This window comes from Meriones unguiculatus, chromosome X (assembly GCF_030254825.1).
Source record: "Meriones unguiculatus strain TT.TT164.6M chromosome X, Bangor_MerUng_6.1, whole genome shotgun sequence".
Classification (NCBI taxonomy): Eukaryota; Metazoa; Chordata; class Mammalia; order Rodentia; family Muridae; genus Meriones; species Meriones unguiculatus.
This window is the reverse complement of record NC_083369.1, coordinates 143443827-143467162: the sequence shown is the minus strand read 5'-3', so window position 1 is coordinate 143467162 and position 23336 is coordinate 143443827. Positions and strand designations below refer to the sequence as shown.

At 39.4% G+C, this 23336-nt stretch overlaps 1 protein-coding gene across 1 annotated transcript in view; it reads right to left on the bottom strand.

The window, feature by feature from the left end:
* The window catches only part of Phex (phosphate regulating endopeptidase X-linked), a 231668-nt gene that overhangs the window by 156585 nt on the left and 51747 nt on the right, over positions 1-23336 (bottom strand). Inside the window, exons 6-9 of the mRNA XM_060374873.1 lie at positions 18636-18704; positions 16123-16239; positions 12793-12876; positions 11407-11552 (exon numbers count right to left, since the gene is read on the bottom strand). Of these exons, the coding sequence (XP_060230856.1) occupies positions 11407-11552; positions 12793-12876; positions 16123-16239; positions 18636-18704 (416 nt within the window). The remainder of the gene's footprint in view (positions 1-11406; positions 11553-12792; positions 12877-16122; positions 16240-18635; positions 18705-23336) is intronic.

Sequence of the window (23336 nt, the reverse complement as noted above, 5' to 3'; positions counted from 1 at the left end):
GTGGGAATTTAGGGGACAAGGTAGAAACTTAGTATAGGAGAAACTTCCTGGAACCTGTGACAGTGACCCTAGCAAGGTCTCCTCAAAATGGAAAATATGGAGCCTGAACAGGCCATCTTCTATAACTGGCATAGGCTCCTAGAGGTGGACCTGGGACACCCAGCCACAAAACCTTTAACCTACAATTTATCTTGCCTGCAATGGTAACTCAGAGCTTGTGGGTGTGACCAACTAATGTCTGGTTTACCTTGAGGCTCAAGCCAGGAAAGGGAGCCCTTGCCTGATACTGCATGGATAGCCAGAAACCAGAAGCTGGATAGTTCAGAGACTAGGGTAGACCCAAACACAACTGACCAAAATTTTTAAAAAGTTGATTAAATGAATGTTTTTTTTTTTGGTAGATAGATTTTTTTTTACACTTTATTCACTTTGTATCCCCCCATAAGCCCCTCCCTCCTCCCCTCCCGGTCCCACCCTTTCTCCCCCTTCTTCACGCATGCCCCTCCCCAACTCCGCTGATAGGGGAGGTCCTCCTCTCCTTTCTGAACCTAGTCTATCAGATCACATCAGGAGTGGCTGCATTGTCATCTTCTGTGGCCTGGTAAGGCTGCTCTCCCCTCAGGGGGAGGTGATCAAAGAGCAGGCCAATCAGATTATGTCAGAGGCAGTCCCTCTTCCCATTACTATGTAACCCATCTGGGCACTGAACTGTCATGGGCTACATCTGTGCAGGGGTTCTAGGTTATCTCCATGAATAGACCTTGGTTGGAGGGAGCAACAGAACCAGAAGACTTGAACACAGGGAATTAAATGGTTCTTAATCATATTTTTCTATATTCATAGACCATAACCTAGGCCAGTCGTCATTAGAGAGGTTTCCTCCACCATCTGATAGGAGCAGATGCAGAGACCCATAGCCAAACATTAGCTAGATCTTAAGGAACCCAGCAGAAGATGGGGAGGAAGGATTGTAGGAATCAGAGGGGTTGAGAACACCAGGAGAACATGACCCATGGAATCATCTGGGCTCACAGAGACCGAAGCAATCACAGAGCCTACTTGGCTCAGAGTCTGCGTAGATGTGCACTAGGCCCTCTGCATACATGCTATGCTTGTTTAACTTGGGGTTTTTGTTAGATTCCCAAAAGTGAGAGAGGGAGCATCTCTGACTCTTTTACCTGCTCATGGGACTCTTTTCCTTCTGCTGGGTTGCCTCATCCAGCCTTGATATAAGGGTTTATACCTAGACTTATTGCATCTTGTTATACCATGTTCAGTTGATATCACTGGAAGGCCTGCCCTGAAGGAAACTTTGGGGCAGTGGATCTGGGGCACAAGGGAGGCAGCAGATACTAGGAGAAGGGGAAGGAGGAGAGACTGCAGTCAGGATGTATCATATAAGAGAAGAAAAAAGAAAAAATTAGGATAAAAAAATGAAACAGTAACAAAAAACAAGAATTTTTAAGCCACTTCATGATATGATGATTAAACCAAGTAATAAAACTCATGTCAACAACTATAACATTTAAGAATTATTTTCAATGAGCTGAATGAAAACAAACCAGCAAGAGAAGAAGGTCCAACAGAAGGTCCCCTAAACAATGGGCCTGTAGTCATCCATACAGTAGAACTCTACTAAGCCTAATTATTTTTAATTTATAAAATGAAAATATAGACATTCTAAAAATTCTCTTCTTGAACCTAAGAGACCCCGCTGGGGTATGCACATGTCTCCTCAGAGTCCACCATCCAAATAAGTTAAGTCTTCCCCTCAGACATGTTCTGTTTTGGTCACTATAAGAAATGCACCATCTTAGACCTGTCCTTTTTGCCTCCATATCACTACTTCTCAGCTTGCCAAGAAATTCTCACCCAGAATTTACTGTTGACCCAGGGTGCCAGGTACCATGAGGAAGATGATAGCATAGCTCAGCACCCACAGTTGGTATGATGGTTAATACTGATAGCTCGACAGGTTCTAGAATCCTCTGAGCAGGCCTGGGAGAGACTCTATAGATTAAGTTAGCAGGGTTGGAAAACCCATCCTGAAAGTGGGTGGCACCATTCCATGGACAGGGTGTCAGGCTAAATAAAAAGAAGAACTTTATCTGAGCATGAGCCTCCACTTCTCTCTACTTCATGGTTGTAGATGCAATATAATCAATTGCCCCAAGCTCTAGCCACCATGACTTGTGCACGATGACAGACTGGACTCACAAATTGTTAGACAACAGAAATCCTTCTTTCCTGCTTTGATCAACTATTTGGTCGCAATGTAGAAAAGAACTGATAGAGTGAAGAATGAAATACTTTAGATTATTAGTATAATTTTTCTTAATTGAACAGACATACTGTACTATGTAAGACACCAATGTTTCATGGACTCAACCAACACATCCTGAGCACCCAAGAATGTACCAATACTTTTGGGTATTAGAGAAATGGAAAGGTGAGAAAAAATATTGACTCTGGGATACTGAAGCTTTTTTGCTAAATGTATAGATAACTGAAGCTTAGAATTATTTAGTGAACTCTTCATCATAGAGTCTGTGGGTTTCAAACAAGCAGACTCATCTGCAATTCTGATAAGTGAATATGCTCAAACTACCCCAGGTCAATTAAATAACCAGCTCTAAAGTAAGACCTAACACAAATATTGTCTTTAAGTCCTGCACCACCCCCAAGTCCTATGTTTTAAAACAAAACAAAAAAAAAAAAAAAAAAAAAAAAAACACTGTGTTAAGCCATGGAGGCTAGCCAACCCAGGTATGTCTAAAGCCTGTGTGCTTTTCCACACACCACACAGTGATACATGAAAGCTATTAATCCAACAACAATTTCCTGACCAGTCACAGAAACCTAAAAACTGTTCACCAAAGGTGCTTTGCTAAAACCTATAGGGATAAAAAAAAATAGAGCAGTGAGGCTTTTTTGGACAAGGCATTACTAAGACAATAACATAATAAGACCTCTGAGACCTAGAAGATGGAATGCTGGCTGGGAAGCTCAGCCAGCAAGACAATGGCACTTATGGGTCATTCCACTGTGTTATAAAATTGCTGACAAAACACTATGAGGTCTAGCTTAGGAGTGATAATATCACCATGCCAGGAACAGAGATAACCATAATGACTGAATCATTACCACCTAATGATCAGACACATCAGAAACAAAACAAAACAAAACAAAAATCAGACTCAGCAACAGTCATAGAAAATAACCCGTAATATCTTTGTTTTGGTCCAAAAAGCATTTTTCACAATACAGTAATTTCCCCAAACGGTAACAAATAAAGGAAAGAAAAACATCCCAGAAAAGAGTACTACCAGGACAGCAATATGGAATTCTTCCCCAAAGCCTCTAACTCAGAAGATTTGCTATTTTAAGAAGATTTTGCTACCCACCCCCTCCATTTTCTCAAGTATCAGAAGCTTACAGTTATATTATGTTTAAGAGATAAAATACCTTCTGTGATACTTGGGAAAGTACTGTGGGTGGCTACTGTTATCCCCATTTACAGATGGAGAGAGAAAAGGTCAAAAGTCAAGAGACTTTTAAAGTGCTCAGTCTTTCCATTTTAATTTGCTTTTTTTTTCCTCCTCCTCATATATACCATCTGATGTGATCAGAGATTCTCAAGAGCCAATGAGGTCTTCTGAAATCCTTTAGGCTATCAAGAGAAATGCCTAAGGCAGTAGTTCTCAAAATAATCGTTGGACCAACAGGTTACACATCATTGGAAAACTGGGTATGAAACCTCCCTAGATCTACTACTGCATTAACAACTGTGGTGATGGTGCCCCAGAAATGTGTATGTTGGCAAGTTCTATACAGCCAATCCTGATATATTTTGGGGTTGAGAGCTAATAATCTAAGAAAATTCCCCCTTCTAAACTTTCTGCATACATAGCTCAACCAGAAATTTCTAAACTCTAGATCAGGCCTTAAATTTTGATGCCCATATTTGAAAGTGTATATCTCTAGGATTGTAATCAATTACAGCTCCTGATTTAGTACATTGGGAGCAGAGCCTAAGATTCTGCATTTTAGACAAGCTCTCAGATCATGGTTATACTGCACATCTGTGGGTCACACTTTGACAAACAACATGCTGGGTAGTCTTCAGAAGAGATGAGCATAACCAGAGAGGTCCACAAAACTGGACACTTTCTGAATGAAACTCGAGGAGCATCTGTCTAACAAGGCTCATCTAAATGTATACACTCTGCTTCTTATGATATGCAAAGTGCTATCAATCTTTCCAGGACCAGTATAGTATTATAAAATCTCATAAGTGTATATGGAACTATCATGTTTTTTTTTTTTCCCATGACTTGGTTGTTGAGGGAGAAATGGTTTAAAACATCTGGGTTTTAGCTTGATGTTTAAGTGAAATGTTATATGGATATAATGTCTACAAGTAGCCTTGTATCTAAGTGCTTTTCCATTGTTTACTGTGTTCACATTTGTATAAGTTATCAGTTTAACACAAACTAGATGAAAATCCCCCTCTAGTCACAGTTTTTCATACTGCTTGTTGCTATAAAAAGCTTCACAGTTATAAATAAATTATAATCACCACGAGAATTTATTTGATTCGCGTTATAAATTAGGTTATGGGGAAAATCCAATTAATACAATTTCCAAAAGTCCCTACTATTTGACAATAAAGTGCAAAGTGACAAGAAGAAACTGACTCTCTAGATGCTAAACAATGAATGTACAAGGTGGCAAACACCTCCTTTTGGTGAAAATCAGCATGTGAATCTAAAATGTGCTCAGCAATTCAGTGGCATATGGAGGTAGAAGAGTACTTGGGTTCTGTTTCATAGTAAGGCTGAGCAACCCTGATCAAGTAACCTGAAACCCAAAATGCTCCATAATCTACAACATTTAAAGTAGTAATTTTATACCATCAATAGAAAAGTCCATACTTAGCATCCTGTGAAAAGTCTTAGTCAAAATACGTGCATGACACACTATTATATAAAATTATAAGGCTACAGGTATATGATATACATGAAACATAATAAACTTTGTATTTAAAATTGGATCCCATTCCCAAGATATCGAATTAAGAACATGATCACTTCTGGGCCCAAGTACTGTGGATAAGGGATGTATGGCCTCTATTTCAGAGCTAAGAAGTCCTAACAAAGTAGTTCTTATAATATTAATGATTTCCTCTCTGCCTCTCCATCCAGCAAAAGTAAAACCATAAAGCTATCCTTTAGATATTTGCTAAGTGAAACTTGAATTTTCAGTACTTAATCATGCATGATGGTTGTAAGCCTTGCTATTCAGTCACCAGCCCAGTACCACACACCTGCATGCTCTGATCACTGTCCCAGACTGTATTGTGGGCACCACAACACCAGAGACTGGAATTTCCAGTAGAGAGAAAACTCCCACAGTGAAGGAAGCAATTAGGAATGAACTCGGGTCACCCAGACAATCTCTGGAAAAGATCCCAGGGTCCAGCAGGCACAGGCACTCAACCACCAGGCCAGAGACCTGCCTGGGCACTAGGCTAACCATCCCAGATAGAACTGTGAGCCCCAGAGCACCAGAGACTGGATTTCTCTGTCGGGAGAAAACCCCACAGTGAGGGAAACACCAAGTCCAACCTCAGGGCACTCGCTCAGCCAAACCCCTTCCCCCAAAAAACGTTCTCAGGAAAAGTTCCCAGGTTTCTGCAGGCAACCAGTTGCCAGCTCTGGCCTGCAGCTACATGCTCTATTCACCATCCCAGACTGAACTGTGGACCCTAAAACACCACAGGCCGGGTCTCTCTATTGGGAGGCAACCCCACAGTGGGAGAAACATCAGGTCCGACTGCAGGACACACAGCTCTGGAAAAGTTTCTTGGTTCCCTCAGACTCCAGACTCTAGCCTCCTGCAGCACACATGGGTGCTGCACTCACCTGATACTGATTAGGCACAAAGCTCCAACCTCAGACCTACAGAAGCCTGAGATCCACGAAATCAGCCCTCAGATACTACTCCAAAATACAACCAGTTATCCCTAGCTAAACTGACAAAACCACAGGGCTCCCTGGTTCTTCAAGAGGGCTGTGCCAAAAAACATGGTGTAAGAACAGCAGCAGCAGCTCACTAAATTCAGAACAAGAAACCCAGCAGCAGGTCAGCTGTCTCCAGGACTTCTCCTGGTGAGAAGAGAGCCATCCTGACTACCCATGACCCCAGTTACCACTTAGGTCCATATGCCTGAGGTGAGCTGTGGCAATTCCTGAGAAGCACTGGCTATTTGGTTACCATTCCCAAAATGCTGAGGAGGCCTCCTTCAGGAAAAACCATTGTCCTGCCTAGGGGATTCTCCCCACCCCAGGATTCCAGGAGGTGCCAGAAACTAGCAGCCGACACCTGAGACAGCCCAAAGGGTAGAGACCAGCGTAAAAGCTCAACCAACAAAAGCCAAAGCAATATGCCATCTCCAGAACCCAGTTATCCAAAGGCAAACAGCCCTGGACATCCTATCATAAGTGAAATTCAAGCAGATGACCGTATATCTCTACTTGTGAAGAGGATAATGCAGGAAACAAATAAAATGGGTAAAGAAATGGATGAAGATAAAGTCAAACAGATTATGGTCATCTGTAAAGAAACAGAGGAAGATAAAGTCAAACAGATTACGGCCATCCATAACGAAATACAGGAAGTTGCAGCCAAACAGTTTGTGGCCTTCAGAGAGGAAATAATTAAATCACTGAAAGAAATAAAAGAAACAGAGAAATGTTCAAACAAACAGGTGAAGAAATTAAAGGAAAAACAGGAAAATACAGTCAGGTGAAGAAAATCAACAAAACGGGTCAAGATCAGAAGATAGAATTGGAAAAATTAAAGAAAACAAAAATGGAGGAAATCATGGAGAGGAAGAACTTAGGAAAGAAAACAGGAACTACAGAGGTAAGCATAACCGATAGACTACAAGAGATGGAAGAAAGAATCTCAGGTGCGGAAGATACAATGGAAGAAATCGATGTATCCATCAAAGAAAATGTTAAATCTAAAAAATTCCTGACACACACCATCCAAGAAATCCAAGACGACATGAAAAGACAAAACCTAGGAATAATAGGTATAGAGGAAAAAGAAGATTCCCGTCTCCAAAGCCCAGAAAATGTTTTCAAACAAAATCATAAAAGAAATTTTCCACAATTTAAAGGAGAGGCCTATAAGAATACAAAAGGCCTACAGAACACCTAATAAATTAGACAAGAAAAGAAAATCTTCCCACCACATAATAATCAAAACAGTCAGTAAGTATACAGAACAAAGAAAAAATACTAAAGGCTGCTAGGGAAAAAGGCCAAGTAACATATAATGGCAAACCCATTAGAATCACACCTGACTTCTCAACAGAGACTATGAAAGCCAAAGGGCCTGGACAGATATCATGCAGACCCTAAGAGAACACATATGTCAGCCCAGGCTACTATACCCAGCAAAATTCTCCATCACCATAGATAGAGAAAACAAGATATTCAATGAAAAAAAAAATTAAACAATACCTACCCACAAATCCAGTGTTACAGAAGATACTAGAAGGAAAAATACAACCCAGGAAAGCTAACTACATTCAGGAAAACACAGGAAATAAATAAGTTCAGTACAGCAAAAATAAAAGTACACAAGCACACAAACACACTATCACAACCAACAGCAAAACCAAAGCCTCTAACAGCCACTGGTCATTAATCTCTCTCAACATCAATTGACTCAACTCTCCAATAAAAAGACACAGACTAACAGAGTTTATAGGTAAACAAGACCCAAAAATCTATACCACAAAATAGAAACAGAAGGCACAATACCATACTCATTCTATGAAGCCACAGTAACCTTGATATCTAAACCTCACAAAGACCCAACAAACTAAAAGAATTTCAGGCCAATCTCCCTTATGAACATTGATGCAAAAATACTCAACAAAATACTTGCAAACTGAATCCAAGAACACATCAAAGACATCATCCACTATCACCAAGTAGGCTTTATCCCAGATATGCAGTGGTGGTTCAATGGTAATCCACCATATAAAGAAAATGAAAGAAAAAGACCACATGATAATCTCCTTAGATGCTGAAAAAGCATTTGATGAAATCTAACATTCATTTATGTTTAAAGTCCAGGAGAGATCAAGGATACAAGGCACTTACCTAAATATAATCAAGGCAATATACAGCAAGCCTATAGCCAACATCAAACTAAACGAAGAGAACCTTAAATCAATCCCACTGACATCAGGGGCAAGGAAAGGCTGCCCACTCTCTCCATATCTTTTTAACATACTTCTTGAAGTCCTTGCTAGAGAAATAAGATAACTAAAGGAGATCAAGGGGATTGAGTTCAGAAAGAAAAAAGTTAAAATATCACTGTTTTCAGATGATATGAGAGTATACATGAATGACCCCCAAAATTCAACCACAGAACTCCTTCAGCTAAGAGACACCTTCAGCAAAGTGGCTGGAAACAAAAATAACTCAAAAAAAAAATAAATCAGTAGCCTTCTTGTATAAGAAAGACAAAAGGGCTGAGAAAGAAACAAGAGAAACCACACCTTTCAAAATAGCCACAAATAACAATAAAGTTTTTTGGTGTGACTCTAACCAAGCAAGTGAAAGACCTGTTTGAAAAAAACTTCAAGTCTCTGAAGAAAGAAATTGAAGAAGATATCAGAAGATAGAAAGACCTCCCATGCTCATAGATCAGTAGGATTAACATTGTGAAAATGGCCATCCTTCCCAGAGCAATCTACAGATTCAAAACAATTCCCATCAAAATACCAATAAAATTCTTTATAGACCTTGAGAGAACAATTCTCAACTTCATATGGAATAACAAGAAACCCAGAATAACTAAAAGAATCCTGTGCAATAAAAGATCTTCTGGAGGTATCTCCATCCCTGATCTCAAGCTGTACTATAGAGAAACAGTAATAAACACTGCATGGTACTGGCATAGAAACCAGCTAGTGGATCAATGGAATTGAATAGAAGACCAAGAAATAAACCCACACACTTACAGACATCTGATTTTTTACAAAGATGCCAAAACCATACAATGGGAAAAAAGACAGCATCTTCAACAAATGGTGCTGGTCTAACTAGATATCTACATGTAGAAAAATACAGAGATCCATACTTATCACCCTGCACAAAACTAAAATCCAAGTGGATCAAAGACCTCAATATAAACCTAGACACACTAAACCTCTTAGAAAAAAAGTGGGGAATACCCTTGAACTCATTGGCACAGGAGACAACTTCCTGAACAGAACACCAACAGCACAGGCTCTAAGAGCAACAATCAATAAATAGGACCTCATGAAACTGAAAAGCTTCTGTAAAGCAAAGGACATTGTCATCAGAACAAATCGACAGCCTACAGATTGGGAAAGGATCTTCACCAATCCTATATCTGACAGAGGGATGATATCCAGAATATATAAAGAACTTAAGAAGTTAAAAAGCAACAAACCAAGTAATCCAATTAAAAATGGGGTACAGAGCTAAACAGTGAATTCTCAATAGAGAAATATAGATTGGCAGAGAAACACAGAGATTCTCAACGTCCTTAGCCATCAGGGAAATGCAAAACAAAACGACCCTGAGGTTTCAACTTACACCCATCCGAATGGCTAAGATCAAAAACTCAAGTAATAACATATGCTGAAGAGGATGTGGAGAAAGGGGAACCTCCTCCATTGCTGGTGGGAATGTAAACTTAAATAACCACTTTGGAAATCAATCTGGCGCTTTCTCAGACAATTAAGAATAGTGCTACCTCAAGATCCAGCTATACCACTCCTGGGAATATATGTAAAAGATGCTCAAGTATACAACAAGGACATTTGCTCAACCATGTTCGTGGCAGCTTTATTTGTAATAGCCAGAAGCTGGAAACAACCCAGATGTCCCTCAGTGAGGAATGGATACAGAATTTGTGGTAAGTTTACACAATGGAATACTACTCAGCAATTAAAAACAAGGAAATCATGAAATTTTCAGGCAAATAGTGGGAACTAAAAAAGATCATCCTAAGTGAGGTATCCCAGAAGTAGAAAGACACACAGGGTATATACTCACTAGTAACTGGATATTGGACATATAATATAGGATGAACATATTAAAATCAGTACACCTGAATAAGCTAGCTAATCAAGAAGGAGCACCCTGGGTAAGATGCCTAATCCTCATTCAGAAAGGCAAATGGGATAGACATCAGAAAAGGAATAAAAAAAAATAGGGAACAGGAGAGGAACCTACCACAGAGGGCTTCTGAAAGACTCTACGCAGTAGGGTATCAAAGCAGATGCTGAGACTCATAGCCAAACTTTGGGCAGAGTGCAGGGAATCTTATGAAAGAAGGGGGAGATAGAAAGACCTGGAAGAGACAAGAGCTCCACAAGGAGAGTAATAAAACCAAGAAATTTGGCCCCGAGTGTCTTTTCTAAGACTGACACTCCAACCAAGGACCATGCATAGAGATAACCTAGAACCACTGCACAGATGTATCCAGTTCAGTGTCCAAGTGGGTTCCCTAGTAATGGGAACAGAGACTGTTTCTGACATGAACTGATTGGCCTGCTCTTTGATCACCTTCTCCTGAGGGAGGAGCAGCATTACCAGGCCACAGAGGAAGGCAATGCAGCCACTCCTGATGAGACCTGATAGGCTAGGGTCAGATGGATAGGAAGAAGGACCTCCCCTATCAGTGGACTGGGGGAGGGGCGTAGGGGAAGAAGATGGAGGGAGGGAAGGTGAGATTGGGAGGGTATCAGGGAGGGGGCAACAACTGGGATACAAAGTGAATATGCTGTAATTAATAAAATAAAATAAAGTTTTTAAAATAACCTTTAAAAATAAACAAATAATAAATAATTTTTTTTAGAAAAGAAAAATTTTATCATCCCTAAAGTTGTTTCATCCATTCACTTTCCTTTAGCTCTCCAAGTAGTCTTATCTTTTCAACATAGGTAATTTAGTCTGTTGCCAGAAAATTACTTACTGCCTAAAAAAATAACCAGAAAGAAATAAAATCAACAAAAAATCAAGAAAGAACTGTGGAGGAAAATTGTTTATATAGAAATCTCAGGAAATAATGTCATTACTAACTAGTTTCCTAAACTAATAAACAATTTTGGTTCTCAGAGAGAACAGTATGGAGAAATAAGAAATTGGGGCAAATACGGTGCAAAAACATTGTGTATTTGCTCAGACAATGATGTAGGCCAATTTATCACAAAGGGCACTGTAATTTTCCCTATGACTGTTTTGCTGTAACTTTCTTTAAAAGCAATTTTCAAAGCACATGAAAAATAGAGGCTGTTCTAATTTAAAGAGAAAACAAAAGCCACAGTAAAATGCACATGAAAGTTCTTACTTCTTCCTCTCAGAGCCTAATATCCTAAACAAATCTTTAAAGTACTGTGGGACGCGGACCACCACATTCTCCGAGGGGCCGATGTCTTTCAAGTGTGGGTAGAGTCTGGTATCAATGACCTTCTTGATATAGCCCAGCCAGTCAAACTGAGAAGAGAGAAAAAAAGATGAAGCCTATGTTAACATAGCAAGTAAGAGGAAAGGCATTCAAATAAAGCAGGCTGAGTGAGCATAATCCATTCTGGCCAAATCGTTAAAGATGAAACTACCCATCACTTGCTTATCCAGTAGCCAAAGTCAGATCACTGCCATTCAGACTTAGGGCCTTTATTAAAAATGGAGCCCGTGTTCTGAACCACAGACTTCCAGAAAATTAGACGTTCTCATGTATTAGTATAAATGTGTTCCCTCAGCTGTTCCTCCTTCTTCTCCTTCCACCTTCTATCTTGATCCCTCACCCCATGCTCAGTTCTTCTCTTCTAGCTTAGCTCACTCCTCTAATCCCCTGCATCCCCTCCATCAATACTCTCCCTCCAACTCTCATGTTTTCCCCTTCTTCCCCTAAACAGATACACACATGCCTCTGCACACTGTTGGTCTTCTCCTCTGTGCAGTGTCTCTTATTCCAGGAGGGGAAAAAACACAACAGGATAGTACATCTCCATTCTATAGAGCATCACTGTGTGTCTTTTTAAAAATGCTGCTTGGTTCTTTGTACTAGCTTCTCTAAAGGCCATTTTCAAACTCTCTCCCCCCTTGTCTGCCTCTACTACTGAACATGAAAACCTGTTACCTGCCTGGCACCCACTTCCCTGCCCCTTGCCCCGCAGCACGGATTGTCACATGACACAATTCTACTCAGAATTAAAAGCAAGCCATTCAGGAATATTCTGAAAGGGGACTTTTCTGTTTACCTTGGTAAAACAGAGAAGTCAGATGGGATGCTCAGTTCTTGCCCCTTCTCCTTGCACCAGATGGGATGCTCAGTTCTTGCCCCTTCTCCTTGCACCAGTGTGGAACTACAGTGCTCACTTTGTAAGCATCTTATCCAAATGAAGTCAAAATGCCCAAGGAGGGTGAAATGTAAACATGAAACCTGTACAGTGTTAAACCAATACTAACTACTGCCCATGACTGTGTTGTAAGAAAGTGACCTTACAGTTTTAAGCCACTATCAGAAAACTGTTTTATATTCCCTGCAAGTGAAGAAATCCCATGAGGATATTTTATATGATAGTTTTGAAAAGAATGATGATAATCAAAATGATGAATAGTAAGATTTATAAGGCCAACTTTTATACACAGATGAAATAGAATCTCTTGGAAAAATACCAGGAAAACAGATTTTTTTTTTTTTTTTTTTTTTTTGTAGAGAGTTTTCACCAACCTGGGGAATCATAGCACTGAGCTCTGAAATGTTCATTTTGTTATACATGGCCTCACTGGTTCGGTTTTCATGTGGAATCATTATCTGTCAAAAAGAAATTTGGGTTATTTTTTCAAATGAATCATTTATTATTGGATGACTGCTTTTCACGTATGCCAAACATCTGTATATGATTATCAACTTTTTCAAGACTTTGGTGTGATGCCTAGCTGTGGAGAGAAAATTAAAAAAAAAAAAAAACAACACAGCATTTTAAGCAGGATTAAGAAAATAAAAAGAAACTTATATGTCCTCTTCAGTGACAAATATTATCCCTAGTACAAAAAGTTCCCAGAATGCCCTTTTCCTCTACTATGTGGATGGGCCAAGTCCATTACTGGCTCAGTTTTGACAGTCAAGCTGAAGTTGTACAATTAAGGTCAACATTCCATGTTTACCTATTGTCTCCTGACAATGACTTCAACTCCTTCACCTCTAGGGGAAAAAGGTCAATGACAGAAAGCAATGTGCATATTTTTGGTACCTGTGGTCATTTTCTCTAACCTTCAGATTTCCCACTGTAGTTGTTTCACAAGCTGCTAGTCTCTACCATATTTAATCCAAGAACTGCAACAATGATTCTGCCTCAAGAGTCATCTTCATCAATTCCATTGACAGATGACCATAGCTCCCTTTCCCACATTATCACTGTCCTTCAGGGCCTTTTCTCTTTCTATTCCCTTGCATTCATCCTGCCACCTCCTAACTCACCTACAATCTTCTTATCATCATACCTTCTGCCTCTCTCTGATCACCATCTCCATGGCATGGACTGATTTAAGACTTTGCCTGAGGTTTATGTTCTCTAACAAGCTTTTGCAGCAGAATTCTGCTTGGTACTAATCATCAGTGCCACTGCAAGGACAAGTCCTCTCTCTCTCTTTCTTCAGTGTCTCAGACAGGGATAGAATAGATGCATATTTTGTAGCTAGTTTTAGTTATGTGGATTTGATTATGTTTTTTTTTCCCTCCTCAGCCTCAGAAACTTTGCTAAGACTATGTATGTCAGTAATTTTGAATATGCCTAGTCACTTAAAGACTAAGAGGATAAGAGGAACATTCCTAACAGGCCAAAAATCCACACACCACAGATATTTCAAGGCAAAAATCACAGGAGCTGAATGGCAAGCAATTGCCTCTCTCTTTGAAGTGCTCTGGTACATTAACGTCTCCCTCCCCACTCTCCATTGGAGAGAGGAGACAAGTCCCTCATCATTGCCTTGTTGTTTTTTGAATCCTGAATCATGGTCTCAGTATTTTTGCCTGTCTCTTCCACCCTCCTTTTCCCTTCTCAACTCCAGTTTGAAGCCCTTTGGCCTCAAAGCTGTCTTCAGCTCTCCTAGCAGCTGCTCCCCTCCAAACAATGTATTTGTCACTTCATTTACCCTCTCAACCTTAGCCCAGCTGTTTTCGGGTTTCTTTTTGGTCTAACTCTCTGGCTCAAGGCAAAGCATTCCATGATTTTTATCACACCTTCAGCTCAAATTAGTACTCTAGGACTCTTATTTGCTTGGAAAGTGAATCCAGATTCCAGACAGCTTCTAGACATGTCTTATAGGCATATCCGCAAGAGTCTTTACAACCTTCAAGTGACATGCAGTAATAAACATTGTAAAATGATGTTGGGGTTCATTAAGAATATGTCTTAATATAGAGTGAAGTAGAAAGACAGAGAGAGAAAAATCTTAAGAAAAAGACAGTATAATGAGCCCCAGAATAGAACAGGCTTGATAAAAAGTGTTTTCAAAACTGAACTGTGAGGGCATGCGTGTGCACAGTGCATGTATGCAGGTCAGAGGACAATTTGGGGCACTGGTCCTCACTTTCTACCTTGTCTGAAGGAGTCTCTCTCTCTCTCTCTCTTTCTCTCTCTCCTGCTACTGCACTACGAGGCTAGCTGATCCATGAGCTTCCCATCTCAAAGCAGAAGCACTGAAATTAGACATGAATGCCACGACTCCTGTCCTTACCTGGGTTCTGGGAACTCAAATCCCACTCCTCATGCTGGTATGCAAGTGCTTTACCTACTGAGCCATCAGCCCAGCCCCTAAAAAGAACCTTTGTGTTGTAAGTAGGAATTTGGAGAAAGCTATCATTTGGAGTGGACCTCATCACTGTAAGGGGAGAACTAATTCCTCAACCCTGCCCTTCATGCCAACTCCATATCTCAACATAACACCACCTGTTCACAGAACACAAAACCAATAAACACTTGGACCTCAGAATTTGTAGCAGCTTCCATTATAAAAGTTTGCCAAGGTCTTCCACTAGCAAATGTCACCATATTTATTCTCTCTGGACATCAGAACATTTAGGAATTTAATACATTGGTTCTTCCAGAAAGCAGTCATTTTATAAATAAGTCTAACTGTTTAGGATTTATCATTCTCCAACAAATTGGTTTTCACTCCCTTCCCCCTTTTTGTCTCTAGCATGAGCCAAAAAGAATTTAAGGTGACTTACTCAGAATATAGTATATGATACAGTGGCAATCATTAAAGCAACACAAAAAGGGAATGTAAGGACAGGCATCACTGGGCATGGTGGCACACACCTTTAATCCCAGCACTTTGGGAGGCAGAGGCATCCTTATCTACCTAGGGAGTTCCAGAATAACTGAGGCTACAGAGTTAGATCTTGTCTTGGAAAAACCATGAAAGAATGTAAAAGTAAAGAATGATAGGTACAATGTAGCACCTGCAAGGCAGCTTTAAAGTTTAAAGTGTGCCCTATGCAGTTCTCTGCATAAAACTTTGTATCCAATCTTGATAAACTTCTCTGAGCTCAAAATTTATCATAGTCACTCTGAGTAGGGATGATACAAAAAAAAATAGGTTGGATTAAAATTCCTTTCTAGGACTGGGGGGAGGGGTGTAGGTTAGTGATAGCATATATATTTAGCATGTGTGAACCCCTGCATTCAATCCCTAGCACCAGAAAAAAAGGAAACCCAACTTTCAATGAAATCAGTATTTATTGAACATCTGTCTTCTATTTGAGCCGTCTAAGAATTTCTCCAGGAAAACAGATTTCCTTGCTGGCATTCTTCGACCACAATGGAGTAGCACATAGACACTGAAAAGGCTTAAACCAGAGAAGTGGAAGGAATGAGGAGCTCTGAATTCCTCTCATGGTTCTTTTCACTTCCTTGGATGCAAAGGGCAATGACACAGAAGGCTACCATTTTGTTGTAATTTATCTGTTCATTCAGCGTGTATTGTTTACAAAATAAGAAAAAGAAAAGGGCATTTAAAAAAAAATGAAAGAAGAAGGGTTGCATCTAAGACTTACCTCAGCTATCTTAATTTCCAGTCTAAGCACTGACTTCATGTCATGTTCAGCTCGAGATCTATTAGCTCCTAAAAGCACAGCAGTGTCCACCATGAATTTGTAAAGGGCATCCCGATACTATAAGAGATAAAGAACAAGTGGCCATGACAACAGCCTGGTAGGAAGTATATTTTAGAGACACTGAAGAGCAGAAACAGTAGGCGAAAATAAGCTTCCTTCATTTTTACTCTGGACTCGGAGGATGATAACAGCATTATACAATGCCAGCCACCTACCTGCCACTTTGAGAGGAAAAATAAGAGTGATGAGTGCATGGATACTATTTCTGTGACAGATAGAGTTGCCCAGGCATCAAACATCAAGCAAACTAGTTTTCTGATAACTGGTGATATTATGGATAAAAGAAACATCTCCAAATGAGTCCAGAATCGAAAGGTAAAGGTCAGGTGTCTCCTGCCCAGGCAAGTGACGCTTTAATAAAGTAATGGGAAAGAACTGTTTCCAAAGGCAGAGGAACTGATCCATGAACAGTAATGCGAAGTGTGATTTATTCCCATCCAGCTCCATTTACCCAGCTTCACACTCAGAAATAAAAGATGATGACAGTGATTGGAGTCCTGTGTCTTTTCAGTTTCAGTTTCTATGGAGTTCTCCTCCTGGCTCAGGGAGAAAAAGGAGAAATGATGACAAACCCAGAAACTATCAAACACAGAGTTATCTCTAAGGTACACCTTGACCCTGTAAGCTATTCTTCCTGTGTGACTGACCTTAAGACTTATATGTTTCTTGGTAGATAGCCAGCCTTTTAATAAATGAAATTCAGTCAGCAAGCCTTGCTAATAGTCTTAATTGGAAAGAATGTTTTGCCCTTCCCAAGTCACCTAAAAAACTGTTCAGATAGCTTAGTACACATGCAAGCTGGCTTGCTAGGCAGGCTGTGCCTATGATAGGAAAAGGCATACATACAAAAAACTAAATAATGCTTGATTCTGTTTGTAAGTGGGTGCTCTAGTGATGAAGACAAACATGGAATAGCTATAACATGAGGCAAGCAAAAACCGTGTCTTAATAAAGCCATTGTATGCCTGAAAGCTGAAAAACTAGAATATTCCAGCCCAGAAAATTTGGAGACATACCATTTGATGGGCATGGGGTTAGGGAACAGTAAAAGAAGGGTCTTTCTCTTGGAGGAAGAACAAAAATAGGTAAGTTGGGAAAGACAAGGCTGAAAGCAAGCAATGAAAAGACCTTGAACTTTTTCAAAGAAATTTAGATTCGATCTGGAGAGCAAGACATATTGGGAGTGGTGGTGTGGGCACAGAACTTGCCAGATGGTGCTAAAGGGCTACTGAATGAAGATGGTTACAGGTAAATACGAATGGCTGTAGTTAAGGCAACAGCAGACAGCAACGTGATCTATGACAGTACAGATGAAAAAGAGGGACCAGGTGCTTGGAGGAAGAATTCCTCAAAAAGATATCGTTGCTTGGACTTGGTTACCTATGTATAGGGAGAGATGATTTCATGTCTGGCTGCTGAGATCACAGCAGAAGCAAAGGTTCCCTAGTCTGGCAAATCTGACTCAAGAAGGAAAACTTGGGAACCTCCTTTGATAAATGTCCTCTCTGCCTGAAAGATGCCTAAGATATAGAGGTTATCAGCACAGCCTCGGGAGACCTGGGTGTGAGGCAAGAGGCTTCTTTGGAGGGTTAACAATTTTTTCAAAGTGAATTCAAATTGTCAAAATGAACTAGCCCTGTCCAGTGTCTGTCTAGGAAACTACCCTGTTTACAAACTAAGTCTAGAATTCTAACCTGACAGATCCTTTCTGTTCTTCATTATGCATCATTAACCCAGAGCACATGCAAAATATCCCAGCCCGCATCTTGTCTGGCAAATCAGAATCACCATGGCTTGATCCACATGATGAGTTTCCAAGATGACACTTTAAGCCAATACAGATTTGAGTATTCTTCAGTTTGGAAAATGATAGTGAATGATTTGCATTTCTGAGGACTGACTGTAAGCTCATATGTTGGTTATTTCATTTGCATATGCTATTTCCTCCTCTAGGTGATGATGGCACTGAATGGGAAATTTATACAACCTTGCTGTTCCAACTTCTACAAGACAGAAAGTAGAATTGTCTTCTAAACTAGCCATTTTCAACCTTGCTAATGCTACAACCCTCTAATATAGTTCCTCATGTAACAATGACCTCCCCACCCATAAACTTATTTTGTTGCTACTTCATAACTGTAATTTTTGACACTGTTATTAATTACAATGTAAATATCTGATATACAGGATATCTAACATGCAACCCCCAAAGGGATCATGACCCACACGTTAAGAACTACTGACCTAAACACAAGGTCTCTGCTCCCTTCACTGGGAATGTGCTCAGTGAATTGATGATGCTAATACCCAGGAAAGAAGGAGGCATTTGAAAGCGATTGATAAACCAAAGAGTAACCAGACAAGACATGTAGTTCAACATGAGTAAAACTTACAGATTTGGCTTCGGTGCTATTATCCAAGAAGTCTTCCCTCACAGCCAGGGAGAGTGTTGCTTGGTCTAGCTGTTAAGACAAAAGAACAATGCATGGTATTGATATTTTAAACTCTTACGTACCATGCTAACAAGCGTCATGGGCTCCTTGGTAGCCTAGCCATATTTTGAGCTTGAGTCATTATCACAAAAATGTAAGTTCACTCCATTCAGAACTGCATGCAAATCGGCCTTTTGAGAGACTGAAAATATCAGAGACCTGTTCCCTTCTTTTCTGATTTATGCTTTCTGTCCTTGAGGTTTTGCCAACACTGAATAGCTCTAAGGCTACATGAATTGGAACAGATATCAGAGATTATATGACAAAACCCAGAGAATTTATGATTTTCTCAAGGTCACATGGCTGGACAGAGCTTATAGTAAAATCACCTTCTGTAACACTTTAAGATGCCCATCTGGTTGGAGCTGATGCATTAGACTTTCTACCTCCCTATCTCAAAAGAATGTATTTTTTTATTCAAAAATAATCAACTGATATTTTTGAAAAATCTTTGTGACTGTTAGAACCTTCTCTACAAAGAATAGGTGATAAAAACACAAATTATAATCAGACAACTTTAATCTCAAGTATTTTATCCCTTTTTCATATATAAAATCTATATAAAATTACAGTATTCCATGAAAATCCCCTTCACATGCAGAAAAGTCTATAAAAGCCCGAGTTTTAGTGGTGCTATTATAAAATTAAAGGAAATACTGGCATTGATTTTTGAGTAAAATGCATTCAAAACTTTCTTATAGCCTGTGTGTGTATTGCTAATTGGCCTAAAACAACAAAATCACAAGCCATCCTGGCTTCATCCTTCTGTAATTCCCAATCTGCTATTGTTTCTTCCAAACATTAAGTAAGCCAGAATCATAGAACAAAAGTATCTTAATGAAGATGCTTTGGCTTTCAGTGACTCTTGTGAGCTTCAGCCTCAGAGGAAAGGAAGCTAAACAGGTAATACTAAGAAAGTCACAGGTTCCTCTAATGAAATGAGGTTAAACCCACGAAAGGTAAAAGTTCGGATAATTCAAGTGAAGTTACCATACCCTTTCTAAACCCTCAGATTTTATGTTTTTTAGGGAACATTTTAAATTCACCAGATGGATTGAAAAAGGTCAGTCAGTTAAATCTCATTAGAAACACACAAACTCCTGAGGCAAATTATTTCTCAAGAAACCCACATGGTATTTTTCTGATTTTTAAAGTTCTTACATTTACAACTGATTTGAATGTTTCCATTTCAAAAGAAATGAAATGTTCATCCCAGCACTTGAGATGTACATGGACTGGCAGTTCAGACCAATCTGGGCTATGGAGTGAGTTACATAATAGTCTGTGCTATGTAATTTTTTCAAAAGTGATTTGAGAAAATCAGATACATTGAACTGAAGATATGAGTTTTGTCTAATTACAATTGATATTCCAATTACAATAAAACATGTTAGGAGAGAAAGTAATAATACCAAAAGGAACACCTGAAAATTATGATATATAAAAGGAAAAACAAAAATTAAAGAAACTCCATTTCTAAGAGGATTTGTGATTGACATCATGATTTTTGTAGAGAGCCAGAAAAATGCAGGCCAATGACTTTGAGTTGTCTTATACAGGACAACTTCACCTTCTAAACAGTCTTTCGAGATTGCACATCCCACTTTTTCATTGTCCCTTAAATCTTCATGATTCCTCCCATCAGGCATAAGACAAACCTAAATACATGTAGCAGGGAGATACTTCATAACATGCCTTTCTGTTGTCTATCATCATTGTATCTGCAAATCTCTACCACCTTGACACAGGGGAGCTTTTCCAAAAGCCAATGTGTGGGTGAGCCTGCATATCTTGAGGATGGAGACATATCTGTCCATTGAAAGGAGTGCATTTTCTTTTCTACACTAGAGGCACCATATGTTCTTCTAACACTAAAGTGGGAACCTCCTGAAGGTCAAAACTTAGGCTAAGGAAAATACCTGAATCTTATGCAATCAAATCATAGACCAAAAAGGCATGTCAACTATTCAAACTGAAAAGAAACATTGTTCAAATGGTTTTGGTCCATTGATGGGCCATGTTTCAAGAAAAGAGGGCATCTTGTCATATGCCACAGTTGATAAGTATATACCATAGAAACTCACAAAGTTCAAGTGATCTAAACCAAATAACAACAATAACAAGTAAGTGATAATTTAATCTTCCTTGCCCATAAATAAAATGAGGCTCAAGAGAGATGAACTAACACACACAAGGGAAATAAGGAACTCTCAAAGCTTCAACATCCTTGACATGAGAGCCAACTCTTGTCATCACACAAATGTTTTCCAAGCTATGTAATTAAAAAAGAAACGTAATTTGTGTAAATGTAATTACATGTAATATGTGTGTATGTGTGTGTGTACATGCATGGATATGCCACAGTGTACATGTGGAAGTCAAAGGACAACTTGTAGGAAATAGTTCTCTCTTTCCAGCAAGTGGGTTTCAGACATTGACCTTATTACATCACCAGTCTCTTTTCATGGGCTCCTAGAAATGTTTTTCCTCTTCTGTTTTCTCTTTTTTTAATTTTAATTTCTAAATATTAATTACAGTTTTTTTCACTTTGTATCCCAGCTGTAGCCCCTCCCTCATTTTTCCCAATTCCACCTTCCCTCCCTCATCTCCCATGTCCCTCTCCAAGTCCACTGATAGGGGAGGTCCTCCTCCTCTTCCATCTGACCCTAGCTTATCAGATCTCATACAGACTGGCTGCATAGTCTTCCTCTCTGGGCCCCTAGCAATTTAAAAATAAGAATGCATCCATACAAGTTCTAAAATTTTGGCAGCCACCAATACACAAACTTTGTTTTTAGGTTCATTAAGTTTCATACACATCTCAGAAAAAAAATTGTTCCCGCCATCTCTAGACACATGCTTAAAGCTGTTCATGACTATGAAAACTGTAGCTCTATGTTGTTCCAGGGAAGAGGTTAATTCGGATGTGTGAACATTCACTCATGCAATTTGGTACAAACAGGGATAGGAATAAAGCCAGTGTGAGCTGTACTCAAATGCCAAGCAATGCTTAAACACTTCCGTTTGAAACAAGCTGCCATCTTGGCAAAAGAAAGCAATAAGTACACAAGTACCTCCTTACATTTGGAAAGTATTCTATTATTGACAGTGTTTCTAGTACCAGTATAATTGAATATTAAGTGTGCAAGGCAATATGTTAGCATGTCCCTCTGCTTTCCTTATTTTTCTATAAACTGGCATTAAAGGTGGATACTGAACTAGTTTTAAGAGTTTTGTTTTCTGTTTCTGTGCTTTTTGGCACAATGTCTTTGGTGATGGTGATTTACTCCTCACTGGTATCACAAGGCACACAATATCTCATTTTTACAAATGCTGCCATTGATAGTTGAGTTCTAGTGACACCATTGCATGAATTTTCCAAATGCTCACCAGATCATTTTAGTTGCTATTGACGATAGTTTCCCAAATCCATTGTCTCTTCAGTGATTTAAACTGTAGTTATCTAACCCTTTATTTCTCTCTCTTTTTTTTTTTTATTTTTCACTGTGCATATGTAGGACAGAGAAATATCTCAGTGGTTAAAAGCACATAGTGTTTGCTCTTGCAGAAGACCTGAATCCAGTTCCCAGGATCCATGTTCATGGCTCAAAACCACCTACAACTCCAGCTCCAAGGAATGTGAAGCCTCTGGCTCCCAAGGACATCTGTACTCCTCTCTCTCTCTCTCTCTCTCTCTCTCTCTCTCTCTCTCTCACACACACACACACACACACACACACAAACTAGCAAATATAAATATTTTTAAAAAAGTTATTAGCATATTTAGGTAAGTGTACCTGCGTGTAGACAGGCACCCAAGAGTGCTACACACAGAAACCGAAGTTACAGGCAGTTGTGAGGCACCTGACATTGGTGATAAAAAACAGACCTCTGTAAGAAGAGTATGTGCACCTTGATTTTAATTTATTATATTTAATCACTTTACATCCCTATAATAGCCCCCTCCCTCTTCTCCTCCAGGTCCCACTCTCCTTCCTTCTTCCCCCCTTTTTCCCCTCCCCTTCTCCTCAGAAAAGGGAAGCTCTCTTAACTACTGAGCATCTCTCAAGTTCCTCCGCTGAATGGGTCTCCTAGAAATTGGAAACTTGGTCTCATGAGCAATTAGTTTATCCTGAAATCAAACAAATCAGATTGTGTGGAAAATATATAGGGGCAATAATCCAGTTTCTTTGGGAAATAAATGTGGTTTAAAAATACAAAGAGAAGGTGGTGACTGCTACAGGTTAAATCAAACTTAAAGAGTACACATGTGATTAATTCTTAATCTTAGCCTCAATTAAAAAGCAACTGTTTCTGGTTGGGGTTTATTAAAGACACGTTTGAGGGCCTGATGGTATAACTTGATAGCAGAACACTTGCTTAACATGCATGAGGTCCTAAATTCTATCTCCACCGCATAAAAAATAAAAAAATGTTTGCTATAATCAGTAAAATTGAAAACTAACTGTATATTAGATGTTACATATGGAAAAAATGATTGTATTTTGTTTGTCATAAGAATCCTTTACATGCTGGGTGTGGTGGCACATACCTGTAATCCTAGCACTTAGTGAGGCAGAGGCAAGTGGTTCTCTGTGAGTT